Consider the following 24,097-nt stretch of genomic DNA (forward strand, 5'->3'; position numbering starts at 1 on the left):
AGCACTGAAGTCTCCCAGTACACTGCACATTTCTTAGCAGGCCTGAGTCAGAAGGCCTGGCGGGAAATCTGCCATTCATAACTAAGGTAAGTAATCTGACTGTGATTGCCACTCCTTGGAAGTCCTGGCCCATTATTTTAATGAGAATGCTTGAACGCATATGTTTTCTATTCTCATTACATTGAGTTGCTAACCTAATTTACTTAAACAATTACGTGTTGATTGTTGGCTTGTGATGTGTTTACAGGGTACAAGTAAATGAAAGCCCCACATCCTTCATACAAGCTTTGAGGCATCACATCGAGAGCAGTACACAGCTGGTAAATATGCAGACTAAATCTGTATTTATTGTTTAAGAGGTAGTACAAAGCTTCTGCAAAATTAGCCTTAGATATTTTCTGACTTGACTATACTTGCTGCACACTGGAAACTTAAAATAGGCACGTTCTTTCTGACTATAGAGTTCTACGAAACAGTGATGAGGTTTTGAAGAATGTAGCCTCCATGTTACATCAAATCAACTCCGGTCATAAGCTCATCTAATAGTTTACTCTCAATGAACATGATTATCTGGCTGCTATCACATTGCTGTTTATGGGAGCTTGTTGTCTGCAAATTGGTGGCTGTGTTTCTGAGATCACAACAGGGGCTCCACTTCAAAAGTACCTTCAGTGCCTGCAAGGCAATTTAGGGTGTCTTGAAGCCATGAAAGGAGGTGGCAGCTGTGGCTCAGTTCATAGCACCCTCACCTTTGAATTAGAAGGTTGTGGGTTCATGTCCCACTCTCGGAAACCAGGAACTGTGAATGTACTCGAAAGAGTTACAATATAAATGTAAGTCTTTTTCAAATATTAACTATAAATACCTAAGATTGATTAATTAACACCTGAACTTGCAAGAAACCAGTTGTTCAGAACTGTTCAGATAATGTGAAATGTACACGTAAATGCCGATAAGCTTAAAATTATTATTTAACTCAGCAAATAATTTATTCATGGGCAATTACATTTGCTAAAAGTAAAGCACCTATATAGTAATTTAAGGTTTACAGTTTATGGTTTTTTTCTCTGCAACAGGAAAAAACTTCCCTTCCTGTTCTCGTACTATTACTTCGAGTCCATCAGGGATCTAGCCTCTCTCCCCTTCTACTTCTCACCGCCCCTCAGTGACTATATCCAAAAACATGTCAGCTTCCACATGTGCTTTGGGATGCTTTGCTATGTTAAAGCTGCTATATAAAGGTAGATTGTTGTTGTGGAGGAATTGCTCCATCGCTTCAGGCTACCCAGATAAAACTTTTTCCATTTTAGGGTTAAAAAACGCACCAAAATATTGTGGTGGAATCTGTGGGAAAAACTTGTATTTCTTGTGGCAGACCCAAATCCCTTCCAAGTTGCTAGGGAAACTGAGGCTGGAACTAAGAATGGAAACCAAAACCTCTGGCTGAAAATGTATAAAAGGAGACAGAGCCATCAGAGTTCAGTAGAAGTTGATGAGTCCATTGGCTAGCTGGAGAAGACAGAGGCACAATCCAGAAGCTGAGAATAAGCAAAGATACATTTGCTGCAGCTGTTTCTATTACTTGAAGATTACATTGGTGAATCTACACTATCCGAAGTGAATTGAAGAGGTTCTGCAGATATGTGCTATTTTTGGTGAAGACCGTGCCTGTGAAACCCAGGTTGGTGGTCGGCTGGGGAATCCGGCTAAATCCTAGAAGAAGAGGAGCTGAAATTCTTTGTGAGGAAGACAGAGTTTTGACGGACATTGTGACTAAAATTGATGACATAAATGCTAAGTAGCCTGCTGAGCCAATTTATAAGATCTCTCCTAGTTGTATATGTCATTTACTGTGTAATTCATAGTCTGTAATCGCCCACAATTTGTCTGTCAATTGATGTTTAACTTATGTTGATTCTGAATTTGAGACTATAGATGGTTACCTAAGATAGTATTTAGTGTTTGCTATGTTTGACTCTTGTATAGTAAAAGATTCTTCTGTTTAAACTGTAGAATCTTGTGGCTTCATTCTTTCAGTAAATAACTGGGATTTTGGATTTTTAATCCAAAATTGTGGTTTCTAATGAGATCACAACAATACTTAAAAGGAATTTAAAGGCATTAAATAAACTTTAAAACTTAAATATACTTCAGAATTTTTAAAATAATTCCCTGCATTTCTCTAGGTGCCTTGTGGCTTTTAACTGCACAGATCCTGTAGGCTGCTACAAGCCTGTCCCAACAAATGATCCGTAGAACCATTGGGTTCTACTAGCAGCTACTGGATGGTAGAGGAAGGATTTGGGGCCTGAGAAAAACCTTATCCATCCATTATTATTTGCTTAAGGTGGACTGAGCACATGATAGGCAATTAATAGTTGCTTCCAGCAGACTCCAGGAAATTGGCTTTGTAAGGATTTTGGAGTGGGGATCTCATACTGGGGCTTGCTTTTCCTCTGCTCTCCTCCCCTCCTGCCAGTAGGAAAATCTAGGCTAAAATATTTGAGGTGCGAGGATCAATAGAAATTGGACTCAGGCCTCCTCTTTATATGCTGAGTGAGCTGCCAGTGCTGGCTGCAACTCCACCAGCAGCTCATCCTTGTGACAAACCACTCATTGGTTGTCTGACTCACCGGTAGCAACCCTGAGGTAAGTTCTTGGAGAAGGTTTGGAGCTGGCTATGGTAGTGGGTGAGGCGGTGGGTGTCTCCTATGGAGTCAAGGTGTTCCTGGCTCTGTAGGAAGGGAAAAAAAATTGTTGACAATCACAAGGGCTGCCATCCTACTCATGAGGTGACTAATTTGTCAAAGGTGTCCTTTCACAAGCTTTAAGTCCTTAATTTACATATCAAAGACGCCTAATACTTGGTTTAAGTAACTGTCCTAAAAAGGTACCTAAAAAGGAGCCCCACAAATTTGAGAGAGGAACCAACATCTGCTCCAACTGTGCGCAAGCTATTGCACTGCTAAACTGATCTTTTTTTGCCTGAGAAGTGGTCACAATATATATCAATCTCTACTCCAAATCCAAACAGAAAATACTGGGAATAGTCAGCAGGTCTGGCAGCATCTATAGACAGAGAAACAGAGTTAACATTTCAACTTGTTAACTCTTGTCAGAAATGTTCTTTTATATTAATTTCTATCCTGATTTTTTCTTTCTAACAGATGATCTTTTTCTTGAATTGTAGGTATTGTGCATCCTACCCTCAAATCAGAAGAATAATTATGACTGTATAAAGAAATTCTTGTGTGTAGAAAAGCCAATTCCAAGTCAATGTGTAGTGGCCCGTACTCTAAATAGAGCAAATATGATGAGTATTGTCACCAAAATTGCTTTGCAGATGGCTTGCAAAATAGGGGGAGAATTGTGGATGGTGGAGATTCCTGTGAGTACTCTGTTCTATATCTTGTCTAAAGTTAAAGTTTGGCTTTCGTTGACTTCAACAGGCACATTATTCTGTTTTAAGCTGTATTAACAATTTAATCACATTGAAATATTCATATATTTTTCAAGTATTCTCTAAATGGATCATTGCTGTCTTGAATCTACTTGATTGCAGACAGTTGATCTTTAACGCATACACTTGGTCTGTCCGAAATTTATCTCCCTCTTATCATGTACAGTAGTTAAATAATACTGCTCCACCTGTCTGTCTTTTTGTCGTCTTCATTCAATTTTCACATTTTTTTTAATGTATTTTGGGATTTTATACCACTATACAAATGGTTGAAGAAATTTGTGGGCAGATCACAGGCATCTATCACAAACACTCAAGTCATTAGATGTCATCATCAGTGTAGTAGGAAACTCTCCTTGTCTGCAGCCCCATATTTGTTCAGGGCATAATCCTAAATGTGTAGAAAGATCCTGTCATTCAAGACTCAGGAGGAGGAAACTTTGTGCATAATGTAAAGTTTACTGACCATGTTACACTTAGATTATCCAGACCCGATTTTCCAGACCTTTTTATTTAACACTCGTATATGTACATGTGAGTGATGTGGGTGTTGTGGTAATTAGATAAATTAAACATTATTTTACAGTTAAAGTCATTGATGGTCATCGGTATTGATATTAACCGTGACGCACTCAGAAAGGGAATATACGTTGGATTTGTGGCAAGTATCAACACTACAATCACAAAGTAAGTTCGGTTTAGACTCATTGTACCAAATTCCAACCTTTCAAGTATTACATTTTCATGGCAACTTTCAGAATACACTTTTTCATTTGTTCATGGGATGTGGGTTTTGCCAGCATTATTACCCATCCCTAATTGCCTTTGAGAAGGTGGCGGTAAACTGCCTTCTTGCATCTTTGCAGTCTGTGTGGTGTTGGTACTCCCACGGTGCTGTTGGCTGGGGAATTCCAGGATGCTAACCCAGTGACAGTGAAGGAACGACAATATTTCCAAGTCAGGATGTGTATGACTTGGAGGGGAGCTTGCAGGTTGTTCAAAAATGTTTAAGCCTGGTAATGACAGGCCTGTCAGTTTAACCTGGGTGGTGGGAAAGCTTTTAGAGATGATAATTTGGGACAAAATTAACAGCCGCTGGGGCAAATGTGGATTAATTAAGGAAAACCAGCGCAGAGTTGTTAAGAGCAAATCATGTTTAGCCATCTTGATTGAGTTTTTTGATGCGGTAATAGAGTGTTGGTTGATGAGAGTAATGCGGGTGATGGAGTGTACATGGACTTTCAAAAGGCATTTGACAAAGGGCAACATAGAATCATAGAAATTTATTTAATTTAAGGAGGCCATTCAGCTCATCATGTCTGCGTCAGCTGACAAGTAGCCATCCAGCTTAATCTCACTTGGAACTGTTGGGCCTAGTCTTGCAGATTATGGCACTTCAGGTGCATGTCTAAGTATTTTTGAAATGTTATGTGGGTTTCTGCCTCCACCACTCTTTCAGGCAGTGAGTTCCAGATCCCCAACACCCTCTGGGTGAAAAACTTTGCCCTCGAATCCACTCTAAACCTCCTACCTCTTACCCTAAATCCATGTCCCCTGGTTATGAATCCTTCAACTAAAGGGAATGGGTCTTTCTGTCCACTCTACCTAGACCCTTCATAATCTTATTCACTTCAATTAGGTCTCTCCCTCAGTCACCTCTTCCAAATCAAACAACCTTAGCCTATCCAATCTTTCCTTATAAGTAAAATTCCCCAGTTCATCCTTGTAAATATCCTCTGTACCCTCTTGAGAGCAATCACATTTTTCTTACAGTATAATAAGCAAAACTGCAGGCAGCACTCTAACTGTGGAGAACTAGCGTATTATATAGTTCCAGCGTAACCTCCCAGCTCTTATCTTCTTTGCCTTGGCTGTAAATATCCTGAAGGCCTCCTGGGGCACCTTCTTTACTAGTCCAACGACTTGCAGGGATCTGTGGACATGCACTCCAAGGTCCTTCTGTTCCTCTACAGTTCTCAGTATCTCACCTTTTATTGTGCATTCCCTTGCTTTTAGCCTTCCCCAAATGCATTGCCTCGCACTTACCCGAATTGAGCTTCATTTACCACTGTTCTGCCCACCTTAATGGCCCATGGATATCTTTCTGCAGTCTAACATCCCTGAAGTACTTACAGCAAGCAGGGAAAATTGGCATTATTGTTGTTGGCAGCAACTTATAACCATGTATCTGATGGAAGAATTACAGTGAGATTTGGACTGCTTTTGCATTTCCTGTACATTTCCACTGTCATTTAGTATAATGCACATGATAGAGAAACTAATTTTCAGTGTATGCAATTCTTAATTCAAAAAGAAAATATTTCCTTTTGAGATGTAGTTTGGCATTGGATTTTTTTGGCCAATGAGGAATTAATTCACATTTCATCTGATCTGATTCAACAAAATTGATACTTAGTTCAGCTATTTAAAACAAAGATAGGTGGAGGGACAGGAGGAGACGGGGAGGCTGCAGAAGGATTTGGGCAGGTTAGGAGAATGGGCAAAGAAGTGGCAGATGGAATACAACGTGGGGAAGTGTGAGGTCATGCACTTTGGTAGGAAGAATAGAGGCATAGACTATTTTCTAAATGGGGAGAGAATTCAGAAATCTGGAGTGCAAAGGGACTTGGGAGTCCTAGTCCAGGATTCTCTTAAGGTTAACTTGCAGGTTGACGCGGTAGTTAGGAAGGCAAATGCAATGTTGGCATTTATTTCGAGAGGATTAGAATATAAAAGCAGGGATGTGCTGCTGAGGCTTTATAAGGCTCTGGTCAGACCACATTAGAATATTGTGAGCAATTTTTGGCCCTGTATCTCAGGAAGGATGTGCTGGCCCTGGAGAGGGTCCAGAGGAGGTTCACGAGAATGATCCCAGGAATGAAAGGCTTAACATATGAGGAACGTTTGAGGACTCTGGGTCTATACTTGATGGAGTTTAGAAGGATGAGGGGGAATCTGATTGAAACTTACAGAATACTGAAAGGCCTGGATAGAGTGGACGTGGGGAAGATGTTTCCATTAGGAGAGACTAGGACCCGAGGACACAACCTCAGAGTAAAGGGAAGGCCTTTTAGAACAGAGATGAGGAGAAACTTCTTTAGCCAGAGAGTAGCGAATCTATGGAATTCATTGCGACAGAAGGCTATGGAGGCCAGGTCATTGAGTGTATTTAAGACCGAGATAGATAGGTTCTTGATTGGTAGGGGTATCAAAGGTTACGGGGAGAAGGCGGGAGAATGGGGTTGAGAAACTTATCAGCCATGATTGAATGGCGGAGCAGGCTTGATGGGCCGAATGGCCTAATTTCTGCTCCTATGTCTTATGGTTTTATTTTAACCTTTTTCCTATTTTTGACTCAATCTTACAATCGATCCACATAATAATCAAAATGATTCAATAGAGTGAATTTGAAGTAAAACTGTTACTTTTGATCTCAGATTGACTGGATTGTTTTGTGCAGATGGTTGTCTCGCTGTGTCTTCCAGCCTTCCAATGTCGAAGTAGCTGATTGTTTGAAAGTTTGCATGAGAGGTACTGACATTTGTCCCTTTTTTTTACTTTAGGCACTATAAATTTTGGTTGATAAATGACACATGTATGGTAACATAGTGATAATGGGATTGGCCTAGTAATCCAGGATGTGGAAGTTCAAATCCACCATAACAAATTGATTAAATTGTATTTTATGATATTGTAATGTCATAACACATTGCATTATGGAGCCTTTTATTATTTCCACGTATTACTCTTGTAACTGATAACACTCTCCAACAATGCCTACCTGAGGCTTATCAGGGGTTAAAAAAATTATCAAATGCAATGAACAAAATAAATATCAATTATAATACATTTCAAAGGGAGAAAAAGATTGGCAGTCTTATCCAGGATTATTGAACAGGTTTCCCCATTGGCATCTAGTAAAAAAATCGAAGAGTTAAGAAAATAGTAAAGTAACTTGCATCTTTCTCTGCCTACCAAATATCTCAGTCATGGTACTTAACTGTTACCATGCCTAGATGCCTGTCCCTCTCTGATTACCTGCCTGGTTTCAATCAGCCTCTCCTGATTTCAACCATTTGCTGTGATTAACAATTCTATTCAATTAAAATTGTCCAATTTAGCAGTGCCACTGCATTTAACAAATATTGTTGGAATTAGTAAGTATTGCACCCATACGGTTTTCATATAACAAATACTGCTTTGAATGTGTATCTAGTCTGTTAACCCTTTCCTTATACTGCTTTGTTTTGTGTTTTCTCTCACACATAAATAAAAGAAAATCAACCAGCTTAACCCAATGTATTGCGAAATAAAAGCAGAATGAAATTTTGAATACAAAGTTTTATCTGTCACACCAAAAATGTGGTATGAACTGTAGGCATCCCAATGAGTCATTGAATTCAGGAAAAGAGAATGAAAGAAATTAAAGTTGTTTTGGTGGAGGATGTTAATTATATCAATTGAAGTTAAGAACATACAGGTGGAGAGTATTGATTGGAGACACTTAACTGACACAAGAGTGGAGATATATGATACACACACTTATATATAGGTTAGGAGCTATATACCTGTAGTGTTTCACTCTGTGAATAAACCTATTTCAAGTAAGACGGGCTCTGGATTCTTCCTTCACCAGCTGGCTTTCAGGAGTATAACAGAGGATGCTCAATGGTAAATTAAGCCTATGTCCATCTGACCTCACTTCAGGATGCTCTGTGTTATAGAGAAACTTTCTGTGATAATACTGAACAAATGCTATTTGACTCTGCTATCACAGCCATTTGGACCAAATTTTTGAAGTGTTGTGATATCTTTGACAAATGAACCACAGGAGGCTCAGGTACAGGTCACGATCTTTTATTTGAGCAATTGCAAGGAGAGAACCACCTCAAAGCAGCTTGAGGTGGCACTCTACCAAATTACAAGAATACAGCTTATTTATACATCACTGACAAGAACATTGCTCAGCCTTCACCCAGGCAGAGCCTTCTCCCCCTATCTAAGCTAGGACCATCTGTCCATTCCTTATCTGTTGACGAGCACACTTAATCTATATTGTTTTCATCCTCTGTCTCCAGTCTGGTTCCCAGGGTCTTTCTGGTGATTGCAGGCTCTAAGAGTGTGCAAAGTTCATCTGGTAACCCTTAACTGTTAATGTACTTGATGACACTGTCTGCAGATTTTAAGTAATTCCCTTTCAATAAATTCTTACTGTATTCCCCCTAACAGAAGAATATTTGCAATGTCTTAATATAGTTCTGATGTTGAGCAAGCATTTGCCTTAGTGTGAGAGGAATTCTGGAACATTGAATGCTCAACTGGCAAGGTCTTGGGTACGTCACATTTCGCCTCCAATATCTCATCCTCTGGAATACCTCATGTCAATTACACATTTAGATTTCCTATACTATCACATATTAACCCATTTGGGCTGTTGAGTGCAAGTGAGAGGGCTCATGATGTTTCTGCTGGCAGTGGCAAATGCTGAAGATTATTGAATTGTTTATTTTCCCCCTGTCTCTGACATTAAAGGAGGCATTGCCACTTGGTGTCTTCCCTGCAGCATATTGGCAACAGCCTCCAGGTCCTCTTCTTGGGTCCTTAGTTGAACTTCTGGGATCCAGGGCTCTTCAGGGGTGAAGTCCAGATTGCAGCCAAAGGGATGGTCAGCACTACTGCTGTGGCGATCCTGATGAACAAGACAGCATTGCATGCTGCGTCCTTTAAAGTTGAGGCCAGCACCTGCCTTTCGTCCAGGTAATGCTGAGATCAGTGCCTGTTGCCCACCCCAATGGCAGCATTAGATAGGCCTCACGTCTCCAGGTCATTAATTGACCAGCCGTCGTGTGATCACAGTCAGTTGGCTGCGTTCCAACGGTGTGGCGATAGTGCCTGCGTCCAGGTCTGCCACTGAGACCTATGTCACACAAATTAAATTCAGTCCAATGAGTTTCCTTCTATCTCCTTTGTCCTTCCTGTTAGCTTCATGTAAGTATCAGAGTATGAACTTCAATAAAGAGATACCATTTCTGATCGTTGATCATGAGCAGTGTAGACTAAGCAGTGCTCTATGTTAAACTGTTGGTGCATCTCCCATGAGAATGCTTGATGCTGACACTGAATTCTCAGGTGATGTATAGCAAGCAACATGCAATGGATAATGCATCCATTCACCAGAAATAATAGCTGTCAACTTTGTGAACTTAAGACCCATAAGGATTTATTGTAAATGTTTTACTTGCACTAGTGAAACGGTCTGGGAAGTGTTACCCATTTGATAATGTCATTTCATGACTAGCATGTTATTTTATAGGTGCTCTAAACAAATGGCTTGAAGTAAATCATGTCTTGCCTGGCCGCATTGTTGTTTATCGCCATGGTGTAGGAGATGGGCAACTCATGACATTAGTAGACTATGAAGTGCCCCAAATACTGGACAGCTTCAAGATGGTTAACTTGGACTATAGGTAAGGTTTTCATATTTTTTGTCAGAAATACTGAACATTTAAATTGCTTGAGCAGAGAGCTCTCGAAATCACAATAATATGCATATTTATAAATAGGAAAGGACTAAAATGTATGTACATATAGCAAACCTCCTGTAACAATATCTTGCTCTAAAGCAAGAATGTGATATTTCTGCATACTTCTTATTTTCAAATTCCTAAGTTTAAATCTTACTTTATAAAAGTAAAGCTAAATGGAGCTACATAGATTTATAATTGCAGTTGAATATCCAGCTGTTGTAATGTAGGTAGACTGGCAGCCAATCTGTGCACAGTATACTCCCACAAACAGCAATGTGATAATGAACAAGAATTTTTTTTGTGTGATGTTAATTGAGGGATAAATATTGGTCAGGACACCACAGGTAACTCCCCTGTTGTTTTTCAAAATAAGTGTCATGGAATCTTTTGCAACCACCTGAAAAAGCTGATGAAGCCTCAGTTTTAACACTGCATCTGAAAGATAGTACCTCCAACAGTGTGGCCCTCTCTCAATACTGCGCTGGAGTGTCGGCTTTGATTTTTTTCCTGGAACTGAACTTGAACTCATAACCTCTGTCTCAGGCGAGAATGCTACCAACCGGAAAAAAAAATGTAAAGAATCATTTCCTGATAATAGTTCAAAGTTTATCTTTTATTAGTTTGAACCTAGTTTCTTTAGTCCTACTCTCACTTTTAGCTCCCCAAACTTATTATTTACCCATTATATAGCATGTGAGCTTGGAAGGAATCTGAAGGTTACCACCTTTGAAGTTCAGCCGTTAAGCCTGTTTCCTAAATGCATTTTACAGGATTTCAGCCTTAGTCTTTCCTATGGTACTAGCTTCCACATGGACTGTAATTGCAACTTGCTCTTCCTCCCCTTCCATAATCTAGTTCAGCCTTTGTTTAATGTCTGTTAACCTAGCATCTTGAAGGTAACAAAGCAGAAGGTAACAAAGCTCTGAAGAAGAGTCATACGGACTCGAAACGCTAACTATGTTTCTCTCTCCAGAGATGCTACCAGACCTGCTGAGTTTTTCCAGCATTTGCTGTTTTTATTTCAGATTTCCAGCATCCACAGTATTTTGCTTTCATAACAAAGCAGTTCGATGAGTATTGCAAAGGATCTCACCTGAAAAGTGGCCAGGCAGCAGGTGAAAATTTTAGGGGAGTCAGGGGCATCTCTGCTGCCCCATTGTTGCCCAAGGTCAGTCTGATGCAGGTCTGCCAGAAAGATGGGGGAGGCTACTGTAAAATGCAAACTGGGATCCTGTGTTTGTTGTAGGACCCTGATTGAAATTAACAGATACTAATGGACAGAATGTGCACCATGTGACAGTGTGCACCATGCGATGCTCTATCCATTTGCACAAGGTATTCAGCCAGTGTAAGCTAACAATTATTAAAGGGACCACTGGAGGTTGCTCGGAAACAGCCCAGAAACCATTTAATTTTTGCTTTATGGAACCAGGAGGAGCATGGGGGATGGCACTCCCAGATCTTTTTTATGATTTGTTTATTGTTACAAATGCAAGGTTTTATAAGATTAATATGCTTCAGGACTGTGTCTTTAATTTACAGTAAAGTGGAAGAATGCAGGAGGGGGTCATGTGACCTGCACTGAATTCTGTTGATATCAAGCCTGGATGGTTTGGTTGTTAAGGATGCAGGGACGGGCTGGTTGTTTTACTGGAGAGCATGTGAAAGATATTCATACCTGTGAACAATGACCCGAGCAACTGTGCTGACAGTGGATAGACTGTCAGACCCAGACCTTTGCTCCAGAGGTGATAGAGTGAGTTGGGAAATTTCCTGGCTCACCACACCTGCCTTGGGAGGAACTCCCCCAGATGGTGGGATCTTTGTTCCAGGGGAATGGGTACGGGATGGAGTTGGGCCCATCAGCCCTGGATGCAGATCAAAGGTGGTGTAGCGGCTGCTGAGTGCTGAGATGGGCTGTTTAAAAGGCCCACCTTGGATCTCTGGAGTTTTGACCCAGTTATTTGGTCATATTTTAAGCCCTCTGACCCACTGACACCTCATGCCCTACATGCCAACTCAACATTGTGTTCAAAAGACCCAGCTGAGTTTAGGTTTCCTTATGTGTGACTCATGTTCTGCCACTTTTCAGCTGTCAGCGGCATAGGGATCTGATGGAAATTGGGCAGAACTTCCAGATCCGAGTCCCACCCGCCATTTTGGAAGGTCCACTAAGCCTCCTCGTCTCTGCGAGAATCCGGGCCTTAGTCTTCAAGTCACAGGGAGGTGTTAGGAATGTCCAGAGTACTTAAGGAAATGTCCCTAGAAATACTGGATGCATCTTCCGAGATTCTATAGACTCTGGAACAGTTCCTACAGATTGGAGGGTAGCTAATGTAACCCCACTATTTAAAAAGGGAGATAGAGAGAAAACAGGGAATTATAGACTGGTCAGCCTGACATCGGTAGTGGGGAAAATTCTAGAGTCCATTATAAAAGATTTAACAGCTGAGCACTTGGAAAACAGTGGCAGAATCAGACAGAGTCGGCATGGATTTATGAAAGGGAAATCATGCTTGACAAATCTACTGGAATTTTTCGAGGATGTAACTAGTAGAGTTGATGAGGGGGAGCCAGTGGATGTGGTTTATTTGGACTTTCAGACGGCTTTCGACAAAGTCCCACAGAAAAGATTAGTGTGTAAAATTAAAGCGTATAGGATTGGGGGTCGTGTATTGAGATGGATAGAAAACTGGTTGGCAGACAGGAAATAAAGAGCAGGAATAAATAGGTCTTTTTCCAAATGGCAGGCAGTGACTAGTGGGGTACCGCAGGGATCAATGCTGGGACCCCAGCTATTCACAATATATATTAATGATTTAGATGAGGGAACTAAATGTAATATCTCCAAATTTGCAGATGACACAAAGCTGGATGGGAGGGTGAGCTGTGTGGAGGATGCAGAGATGCTTCAGTGTGATTTGGACAAGCTAAGTGAGTGGGCAAATGCATGGCAGATGCAGTATAATGTGGATAAATGTGAGGTTATCCACTTTGGTAGCAAAAACAGGAAGGCAGATTATTACCTGAATGGCTATAAACTGAGAAAGGGGAACATGCAGTGAGACCTGGGTGTCCTCATACACCAGTTGCTGAAGGTAAGCATGCAGGTGCAGCAGGCGGTAAAGAAGGCAAATAGTATATTGGCCTTCATAGCAAGAGGTTTCGAGTACATAGGCAGGGATGTCTTGCTGCAATTTTGCAGGGCGTTGGTGAGACCAAACCTGGAATATTGTGTGCAGTTTTGGTCTCCTTATCTGAGGAAGGATGTTCTTGCAATAGAGGGAGTGCAGCGAAGGTTTACCGGACTGATTCCTGGAATAGCGGGACTAATATATGAGGAGAGATTGAGTCAGTTAGGATTATATTCGCTGGAGTTCAGAAGAATGAGGGGGGATCTCATAGAAACCTATATAATTCTAACAGGGCTAGACAGGGTAGGTGCAGGAAGGATGTTCCCAATGGTGGGGGAGTCCAGAACCAGGGGTCATAGTCTGAGGATACAACCATTTAGGACTGAGATGAGGAGAAATTTCTTCACCCAGAGAGTGGTGAGCTTGTGGAATTCACTACCACAGAAAGTAGTTGAGGCCAAAACATTGTATGTTTTCATGAAGGAGTTAGATATAGCTCTTGGGGCAAAAGGGATCAAAGGATATGGGAAGAAAGCGGGAGCAAGCTATGAGTTGGATGATCATGATGAATGGCGGAGCAGGCTCGAATGGCCTACTCCTGCTCCTATTTTCTATGTTTCTATGTCAGTTTTTTTAAACGGTTATACTTTAAATTGCCTATTTAATTCCAATATAGAATAGAGTTTGGAGTCTAGAGGGTAGCTAATTAGCATTTTTTACCTGGATTTCTACCTCTACCAAGGCTCATGTCATTCACGGTGCCAGGGGAAGTATCCATAGGAAGTCATTGTAGCATCGGCTTGCAGGCTTTCCTAAATATCACAGAACCTCACAGGCACGGTCAGTCTGCAAGAATCTGAGAGAGAGCAGAGAGAAAGAGGCAGCAAGTCTCTATTGTTCACCATGAAAAATGCGGGTGGCAGCTCAGACTCTGAAGAGACAAAGATCATGAGGGCTTAAACAAAGCTGAAAGATTCACTTAACTTTGGCCAGAGAGAGGGATCTTCAGGGCAACCACACCATGAAAGTGAGTTTGAGGATTACAACTTTTCCACCTAGACAAGGGAAAAGGAGCTGAGAATCACTTTGTACTGGTTCCTGGGGAATGAAGTGTCTACTTAAAGGGATAGAGTGAAGTATAACCGTAGAGGGCATTTTCAGTCATTTTAAATGTTGAATCTTTTCTGTATAAAGGATAAATTGCCTACTGAAATAGTGTTTAGTCAATGTTGCTTTTAGTTTGTATCTTACAGTAAAAAGTCTTAAAACTTGAAATCTTGTGTGATGCTTTCAGCCATTTACTGGAAGCTTGAATTTCTTCTTAAAAGTTATCCGTCTCTACGGGGTCATTACATTATGAAATTTCAGTTTCTCCTGTAGCCCCATATGTATGTCCCAATCACGTAATTTGGTCTCTTAAATTTTAATTAAAAGTGAAGGGTAGCAGTGCATGTTACTTCCTGGTTTGTTGTCTGTGAAAATATTTCAATGCTATTGGCTGCTTACCTTGCTCGATTATGTCACCTTCGTTGGGTGCTTGGAGGTATCCTTGAGATGGCGCCTGATTCATACTGACATCAAGGGGAAATCTATGCTACAGAGATCGCTAGATCTTTGAGGGAAGTTTTCAAGGTCATCTGTGAGCACTGTCATTTCACCATTGACAACAAAATCTGGGCCATTACAACTACATTCCTGATTGAATTGATTAGCCGCCCCTCCCTCCTCGCCCCCCCAACCCTATACCAATCCAAATCATTTAATATAACTCAACTAGTCCTGCCAGTAGTCTTCATCTTCCCCAGTGGAAGCCAATGCTTTAACCTATTGGAGAGAAAAAGTGGTTCTGCGAGTCCAGATTTAACCTGTCCCTTCTCACTTTTCCTGATGGATGGATAGTTACCACTCCTTCCCCTACCACTGTCTGTTTTCTACTTATCTGCAGGGTGGTGTTGTGGTCACTTTGACAAACAGACCACAGGAGTCTCAGGTACAGGTCACGATTGTTTATTCGAGCAATTGCAAGGGGAGAACCATCTCAATGCAGCTTGAGCTAGCACTCTGCTAAATTACAAGTGTTCAACATATTTATACATTATTGGTCACGTACAAGAACAGTTTCCAGATTCCAATCTCGTCAACATATAGGTTTACATTAAACAGACATCTCTGGTAACAGGTACATGCATTGTATGTCCCTATTTTTCACCCAGGCAGAGACCTCCCCTCCTACCTGAACTAGGACCATCTGTTCTTCCTCTATCTGTTGAAGAGCACTCTTAATCTTAGTTGTTATTGCCAATGCTCTGACTGCAGTCCGGCTCCCAAGGCCTTTTGTTGTTTGCAGGCCCTAAGGCTGTGCAAGGTTCATCTGGTAACATTTAACTGCCAATGTGCTTGGTAGCCCTGGGTGCCTGGAGATTTTAAGTAATTCATTCCTTTTCAATAAATTCTCCCTACCATAAATTCTTACTAACTTTCTTCCCCCTAACAGTGGTAACCCTCATGTTTGAAAAATCTTTTTCCTTTCTTGATGTAACAGATTGCCCCCAAGTGTATCAGAAGTTTTGAGATCTTGCGTTTTAAATAAATTCAGTTTGGAACACTTCCTGTGGGCATGTTCATTAATCAGTGTCTGCCATTTAAAATGTGCAAAACCTGCAGGAACTGGACATCATATCAGGTCCAATGCTGTCATTCTTACTATAGCTGTTAGTCAAATTATAGTTCACTTTTAAGTTTAAATTTCAGTGATGTGGTAGGAAGAATGGGTAATATGCTGGACTATGATCCAAAATTAGTTGACTGCGAAAAAGGTTTTAATGGACAATAATACACTTTGATCATGCAGCCTTAATTCTCCCTTAGTTCTAAAAATAATTTCATGAAAATCTTTCTGATTTTTAGCCCTAAAGTAACTATCGTTGTAGTTCGGAAAAAAGGTACCTGCAGATTCTTTGCTGACCTAAACGGAATGCTTCAAAATCCACCAGTTGGCACTGTGATTGACAACGAGGCAACTCGCCCTGAATGGTTTGTTGGAATTATAAATGAATGGATTTATTTATACATTAAACAGCAATCACGGCAAATCTGAGGTTATGCAAAGATCGCAAATGTCGAGGCACTCCAGCCTGACATTGGGGAGTGTGGGGGCCCACTTCATCTACACACAAGATAGCCACGTGCCAGTTCACCTTTGGGCACAGCTTCATGCCTGCCTGCGCTATAAAACCAGGCTTTAGTTGACGTCCAGAAAATGTAAGACTCAGATACCCCTCTCTGAGACACCATCCCACTGCCTCCCCTTGCCAAGACTGCATCCAGCAATCTAGGTCCTTTGTTTCACTGTTTTTGTGACATGCCAGGTTCCAGTAATAGGCTAGATTCCTTCTGAGTCATGAATTACTCTGTGTGCACAGTGGTGCAAAAATATTTAAAAGGGCCGTGCACTTAAATCGTCCACGCACTCAAAAAAAAAATTACACGGAACTCTGGCCTAGCCTCATTTCAATGACTTTCCTCAGACTTCTGCCCAAACCAGGTCAGTTCCACTAGTAAACCACTCAGGAGCAGGACCTTCTGGCACCACCCATGGCTCTGGAACATTGGGGTCACAAACTTGTTGGAGGCAGTTGGAGGTTTTCCCCCTTAGCACAAGCAAAATGCCAGAAAATAAGTCAATAAGTTTAATAAGTCAATAAATTATCCACAAGTACTTAAATGCTCCTCATACAATGACACTAGATTAGTGTTCTGAATGTGACCTTATTTTATTTTATAATATTGATAGGTATGACTTCTTCCTAATCAGTCAATGTGCACGCCAAGGCACTGTTTCTCCAACATACTACAATGTTGTGTATGACAACAGCAAGATGAAACCAGACCATGTGCAAAGATTAACCTACAAGATATGTCACCTCTATTACAACTGGCAAGTAAGTAGACTTTTAAAATTGAATGCATTATTATTTTATTTCGTAGCTGTTTCCTCCTTCAACTCTGCAATATCCAACTATTTTTCAGTAACTGTTGCCATAATAAATTGGGCACTAGTTTTCAGGAATCAAATTTGTCAACAGATATTGATTTTGGATAATGTAATGCTCTCTTTACTAAATAAAAGCAGATCAGAACAGACTTTAATCCTAAAAGCCTACTTAAAAAAATGAAATCAGTATTCAACGGTGAATTCCTGAGCATTCTGTTTTCTTGTTCTAAACTGATTATAAAAACTCAGTTTACCAAAACTGGATGTATGGAATAGGCTTAGTTTTTGTTTATTTTGTTCTGTGCCATTATAATGTAATTTAGATTGTGAAGGCTGCAAGCTCATGCCCAGGATTTCACCGCACTCTTTCTTGAGTATCTGCTTATTAAGAGAAGGCGCATGGCTGTTTTAGTTGGTGGAGTGACTTGTCTGGTTAATTCTGATAATGAACGAGACTCCTCCAGGCTAAAATGTTAAGCAATCCCTGAGCAGTCTGTGTCCAAGTTCTTAGAGGGAGAAGTGGTGTATAGCCACACAAAATTGAGCAATGACAGGTCTGTGACAGGTCCGTGATGCCATTAGATGTTCAGGACTACACGTGCTACACTGAATGAATTAGTGTGTTTCTGCCCTATACCACCAGGTTTGGGTAACCTGTCGAACCCACAAAACTCAATCTTTGCCTTGACAATAACTGGGAATGGAAAATGTCACATTGGTGCAGTGGGACTGCTTTTTTTACTCAGGGACTGAGATGTGTTGGAGCAGAATAGGAGCATCTAACTATTTTATATCAGACCAGAGAATGCCTGATGCTGAAACTGTGTAGGATTGGGAAGAGTTCCATTTTGCTGAAACAACTTTTCTTCTAAGTAAAGGAGAGAAATATAATCAAAAAAGCTGCCAATTTAAACTAAATTAAATCATTTATACATTCTTGAATTTGCTGCTCGTACTTAATTAAATATTCAGCAACATTGTCTTCGATTCTTTTGATAAATAACTGTAGAAAAATAAGCAAACATAAAAATAGATGGAATTTAGTTGTTTTCCAAAAACTCCTTACATTGAATGATTTGCCTGAAGTTCAAAGATCCAAGGATTAAGAAAGTTACCTTTCTATTTTTTCCCTTAATTATCCATAAATAGAAAATGATTCAGCTAGAAATAAGAAAGGTGAGGCAATGCATGAGAATTAGATATCAATGCTACAAAATTAATTAATAGCACTAATCCTGCCGGGGAGGGTTGTGCAGAAGTGGACGCAAGCAGGTGGGTTCCCGATCAGGCCACCATTTTACATGGGCAGGCCAATTAAGGCCCGCCCAGTGTGGTATTCGCCCGGAAGCGCTGAGTGCTCCCTGTGCAGGCGGGGTGGGGGGGGGTGGATTCCCTAAGCTGGTCTGTTCGCTCTTTCGCGCATGCGTGCGGAAGAACGCACAGGTCTCCCTGAGGCAAAGTGCTGCCTCAGGGAAATCGGTTGAACTTTTAAAAATTTATTAAAGGTAAGAAAAAAATTTTCTGACATGTCCCCTCATGTGACACTGTCACATGAGCTGGGACATGTCCATTCCTTCTACTAAAAAATTTTCCAAACGTTTTAAATCCCTCATGAAACCTCATCCCGCCCGTGGGTGAGGTTTCATGCTCTTTCAGAAAGCCACCTGGGCTCTTCGCCTGCCCGACAACCTTAAGGCTGGACGGGCAGGTCCATTAATCATTTTAATTACTTTATTAATGGCCTTAATAGGCTGTTGACAGGTCGATGGGCTGCACACCCGCTGAACTGAAAATCAAATGACGGGTGACATCAGGACGCACGCCCCAGGTGACTGACAGTAAATAGTGCATGTAGTTTGATTCAAGAACCCTATAAAGAATGCCCTTTGAGATAAATTAGTAAAAAGAAAGTAGTAAAAAAAAAAAAAATCAGCAAAAATCATAAATGTTGAATTGCTAAGAATCCGTTTTTAATAAGTGGTAGAACATGTTATATCTATGCATAAAAATAGATTTAGATTATTCTTGACATACATTGCCATGTTAAATCAAACAGAATTTTATTATTGTTGACTTAGTCAATTAACTCACATTCTAGAGCATTAACTATAACTTGTGAAATGATACAGTTCTTTAACATAGTTTGACATGAAGTGTTTTCGAAGGCTATAACACTTTTTTTAAAAAAAAAATTGGAAGCTGCATTTGAAACTGCTCCAAACTGAAACAGCAGTTGTCTCCTATCCCTAACATCTTTAAGGATCTAAGATATAAAAAATTTGACCAGTATCAATCCAGTTTATAGAGATTGTTACTGCTATTACCTCATGTATTCACTGCACCTTCAGTGACTCGGGCACTAGCCTCTATATTAACAAAGTGGGAGGAGTGGGAGCAAAGGTTGTGGGCTGTAAAGCAGGCAACCCACCCAAAACAACTGAGACATCAAGTCTCAGTCAATTTTAACTACCAGGGCCCATTTTTCCCACCTGAAAGTCCCTGCGCCAACCTTTTTTAATTACTCTGTGTGCACAGTGGTGCAAAAATATTTAAAAGGGCCGTGCACTTAAATCATCCACGCACTCAAAAAAAAAATTACACAGAACTTTGGCCTAGCCTCATTTCAATGACTTTCCTCAGGCTTTTGCCCAAACCAGGTCAGTTCCACTAGTAAACCACTCAGGAGCAGGAATTTGTGTCTTTTTTGCTGATGAGCACGCATGCAAATGTTCCTTGTAGTCAAGCAAGTCGTGGAGGGGTGGCGCGGAAAGGCTGATTGCAACTGGGGAAAAGTAGAGGCTCAAGACTTCCTTGTGAGGCCTGGATGACTGCATCTGCCTGACCTGGCCCACAAGGAAACCTAATCTGGCATACAATCCCGACAGATTTGGCCTGACATGGAAGCTGTTACTACTGTACAGTTAAGCCTCCAATTTATAATGCAGTTGCATTCCAAGGTCATCATCAGGACTCATTTTGCAGATTTAAAGAAGGAGACCTGCTCATTAATACCAGAACCCGGTAGGAGGGCAGGTCATTATTTTAACTGCCTTCTCTTGCCTTGTTTCTGCCAGGCATTGGTGAGTTAAAATTGGGGCCACTGTTTCAATTCAATTGAAGTAGCAGCATAAGTATTTATACATTTGAAGTCCTGGGTGCTATTCCATGGGATGGGAGTTGACACCCCATATGATGAAGAGCTGATCTCCAACATATTATCATAGGGAGATTGAACTCCTATTATTCGGGTTTTAAAGCATATTGGTAGTGTTCTACATATGGTTCACCCCACTTTCTCTATGGAAAGTATGGCCAAAGAAGCAAACAAAAACTTTAGAAAAGTAGCCTGTTATTGTCTCCCATATATACCATTCTATAGATAGTTTTCTTTGTTTCATTAATTGTGCCCACCATTTTCCAGAAAGAAGCCAAGGATGGAAACCTCTCTTTATTTGACAGGTTTATTCCTATTTATATCCATAAATTATAAATTAAGCCCTTTCGGGTTAATAATAGAAATCCTCTAGGAGGCTTGAAAATAAAGCAAATATGATTTTATATCAATAGCAGTTGTAATATTGTCTATAGATTCTCCTTTTGTTGAAATTAGCTTACTTCAAAGCATCCTCTTTTTTTTAAAAATGCTAATCGTTTTTCATTCCCTGAAAAGTAGGATCTAGGCACTTGTCTGGACCGTAGTGAAACTTTGAAGCTTGCTGGGAGGTCCTTTGTATGATTTGTCAGTGTAAATCCATCTGTTTTTTATACTTTTACCCTCGTCTTGTGATCATCGCGAATAAATTGTATTTAAAGCAAATAGGGTTACCAATCTGGAAGTTCATGAGTTATTTGGCTCTTTTCTCTCTGAAATGGATGGCATTCATTTTATTTCTAACCTTTCCGGATCACCTGAGTACAGCATTACCAATCAATGCATAATTGCTGAAGACACTTTCAGTGAGTAGTAAACAGATTTGACTGCTTTCTGCCCCTTTTCATCTTTCACTTTTTAATATACACATATTTTGCCCTTTTTCAGGGTGTGATTCGAGTTCCAGCTCCATGTCAATATGCCTTCAAACTTACAACTCTGGTGGCTCAGAACGTTCATAGAGAGCCTGACTTAGAGTTAGCTGATCGCCTTTTCTTCCTGTGAAAGTAAACTTAACAATCCAGGAAGCAGTTACTGGAATTTCTCATTTCTTTATTCTGAAAAATCAAAAAACAAAAAATACATTTGTTCATTGTTTTAAAATCCAGAACAAGCTGTGTTTTTGCCAGACCGTAAGTTTATGTTTGTTTTTAGGGAAGTCTCTTCTGTTTCTGGAGGTTTCTTTTGCCTTTAAAGAAAATAAAGTTCATTTTAAGTGTCACCTGGTCTGTGTAATCTACATTTGAAGAAGGAAAACCATATTAAAATATATAAGTATGTTCCAGACCCTCAAACCTTACTTAAAAAGGTAAAATATAAGCAGATATCTGTAATAAAAAAAAATGATCAATGTTTATAACATTTTTATATTTTACGACACATAAGCAAAATGCTATAATCTGTCTTGCATTTTCTTCAAGTCAAACATGTTCTGAGGTTGCACGATTTCTTATAGAACAGAAAAGAGCAGTTTTGCATAAGTGTAAATTTCTTTTTTTTTGAATAACTGAGTTCACCTAAAATTATGGCCACATATTTCTTTGTTAACTATATTTTAATCAGAAAACTGCTTTTTAAAATTTTGCTGAAGATGCAGGACTCCTAGCCAATAAGTAAAGGTGTTTAATAGAAAATTAATGAGTTATTTTCCTTATTCTTTTATTTATTTTATAAAATGTTCGGTTAATTTTTGAAATATTATTTAAAATACTTTATTTTTGAGCAAACTTTGTTTCAACCTTACTTGTTGCACAACAATAATTATTAAAATGCACACTTCATATCTAAACCAGTGTCACTGTTATTTGAATGGGTTGAAATAGTCATAATTTTGTTCATTAAAAATTTCCTTCAACAGTTACGTATGTGTGTGTTGTATTGGATAGGTGTTGCAATTTATTACAGTTTGGCTATATTCCAATGGCAATGTTGTTACTCTCTATGGGATTAGGACTCTTAACAGACAAGATTTGGATTCTGGTAGCTCCAAAGACCTCTGGGCAAAAGTAATGCTCAAGTCTTTTACCTCGCAATGTACCACTCCATTTGGCTACATGAAAGGGTTAATTACAGGAAGCTGATACTGCCATTCACCAATCAAAGCATCACAGGCTTCTTCTACACATAAATCAAGCAGATCATTTCTAACACTGCATTATACATCATAACTAGGCATCAGCATTTACTTATAACAGGTATAAGATAGGCATGAGATGGAAATATTTTGTTTGATATCTTTTTCAACCAAGTGGACAAGAAAGCATATCTGCTACCAGTTTACAACATGGCAATAAGCTTACCAAAGTGTCCAACAGTATTTTAATCTTTTTCAAACATCGTGCCCAAACCCAATATTTCTTCCCTTTAGAAGGATGAAATACTATGCTATATCATAGATAAAGAAGTTTGTTGAAAATCTAGAAATTTAATTTACTTTATACTTTACAGCAATAACATACAAAACTTGTGATTGGGTGTTAATTGAGTGGTTTTTAAAATTTGCCTATGTTATGATCCTTTTCGGGACCAGTAACTTGTTGTTTAAAGTGGGCATAGTATGAGATCCAAGGTACTTACTATGAAAATGAAGCTACAAGATTCCACGGTTTTTGAACAAACAAAATAAACTTTACAATACAAAGTCAGAAAAGTAAAACAATTTCTATCTTATATCTAATATTCAGGATTAACATGAGGTAAATATGAATTAACAGGCAAACTGTGTTCTAACACCCACAATACAAATTAAATAGCAAATACAACCAAGACAGATGCCACAGATTTCTCAGCAATCCACCCAGATATCACTATTCACTGAGTTACATGATCTTGTTAAAACTCTGTCTCCCTTATGAGGAATTGCAAGCCTTCACTCTTGAAGATCTAGCTTCAGGATTCCCTCCAAAAGCTGCTCCGATTCGGATTGCCTCAATGACTGCTCACCTCCCAGGGTTTCAATCTTGTCTCCCTAGACTATGTTCCCCTGAATTCCCGAGACTGCACTCCAGCAACAACTCGCAGGCAAAACTCCAGCTCTTCAGCCACGTTGAACGGGACACCTTGGCTCCAAAGGGTTACCTTCGCCTCAGCAGCCCAAAGCACACAATCACCAACCTTCTGCCATTTCAGCTCCTCAGGACTTCTCCTGAGCCCTCACTAGTTGGAGCCTCTCAACCACAGCACTTTTACTGCTTGGAGCCTCTTACTTTGATGGTTCCGACTAGTAGTCTCCTCCCCCTGGTGGCTCCTTCTCTATTTCTCTCTCTCTCTCTCTCTCTCTCTCTCTCATGCTCTCCTCGTGATCGGGTTTTCACACCGTTTTTTCCCATGCAGGCACACTGGGCACTTGTTCCCTGTCCGAAGATCTCATAATGTTGAACCTGCTCCCAATCCGTGTATGCATCAAAACTCCCTGGGCATGTTGAGACTTGTGGTTCCTGAACTCAGGTCGGGTATCAGTCAGAGTTCCTAACGCCTAAGATTCTAAGTTTGGTCTTTGGGTAAAATTAGTCTGGTGCACAGATCCAGTACTATTAGAAATTTTGCTTACACCACAATGTGCAATGAGGCAAATGAGTAAAACAAAAACAGAATTACCTGGAAAAACTCAGCAGGTCTGGCAGCATCGGTGGAGAAGAAAACAGTTGACGTTTCGAGTCCTCACGACCCTTCGGCAGAACTGAAGTATAGTTAGGAGAGAGGTGAAATATAAGCTGGTCTAAGGTGGGGGGCGGGGGGAGAGAGAAGTTGAGGGTGAGGTGGTTGTAGGGATAAGCAAGCAGTGATAGGAGCAGATAATCAAAAGATGTCACAGACAAAAGGATCAAAGAG

General features: G+C 40.2%; 1 protein-coding gene across 2 annotated transcripts in view; it reads left to right on the forward strand.

Moving 5' to 3' along the window:
* LOC144682908 (piwi-like protein 4) overlaps window positions 1-22,127 on the forward strand; it is a 73,813-nt gene extending 51,686 nt beyond the window's left edge. For both annotated transcript variants that reach the window (XM_078545786.1, XM_078545787.1), the window contains 8 exons: window positions 248-320; window positions 3,191-3,388; window positions 4,047-4,147; window positions 6,921-6,991; window positions 9,774-9,927; window positions 16,029-16,154; window positions 16,915-17,062; window positions 21,155-22,127. In XM_078545786.1, coding sequence (XP_078401912.1) covers window positions 248-320; window positions 3,191-3,388; window positions 4,047-4,147; window positions 6,921-6,991; window positions 9,774-9,927; window positions 16,029-16,154; window positions 16,915-17,062; window positions 21,155-21,271 — 988 coding nt within the window. In that variant the 3' untranslated portion in view covers window positions 21,272-22,127. The remainder of the gene's footprint in view (window positions 1-247; window positions 321-3,190; window positions 3,389-4,046; window positions 4,148-6,920; window positions 6,992-9,773; window positions 9,928-16,028; window positions 16,155-16,914; window positions 17,063-21,154) is intronic.
* The last annotated feature ends 1,970 nt before the right edge of the window (window positions 22,128-24,097 follow it).

This window comes from Cetorhinus maximus, chromosome 7, assembly GCF_964194155.1.
Source record: "Cetorhinus maximus chromosome 7, sCetMax3.hap1.1, whole genome shotgun sequence".
NCBI lineage: Eukaryota > Metazoa > Chordata > Chondrichthyes > Lamniformes > Cetorhinidae > Cetorhinus > Cetorhinus maximus.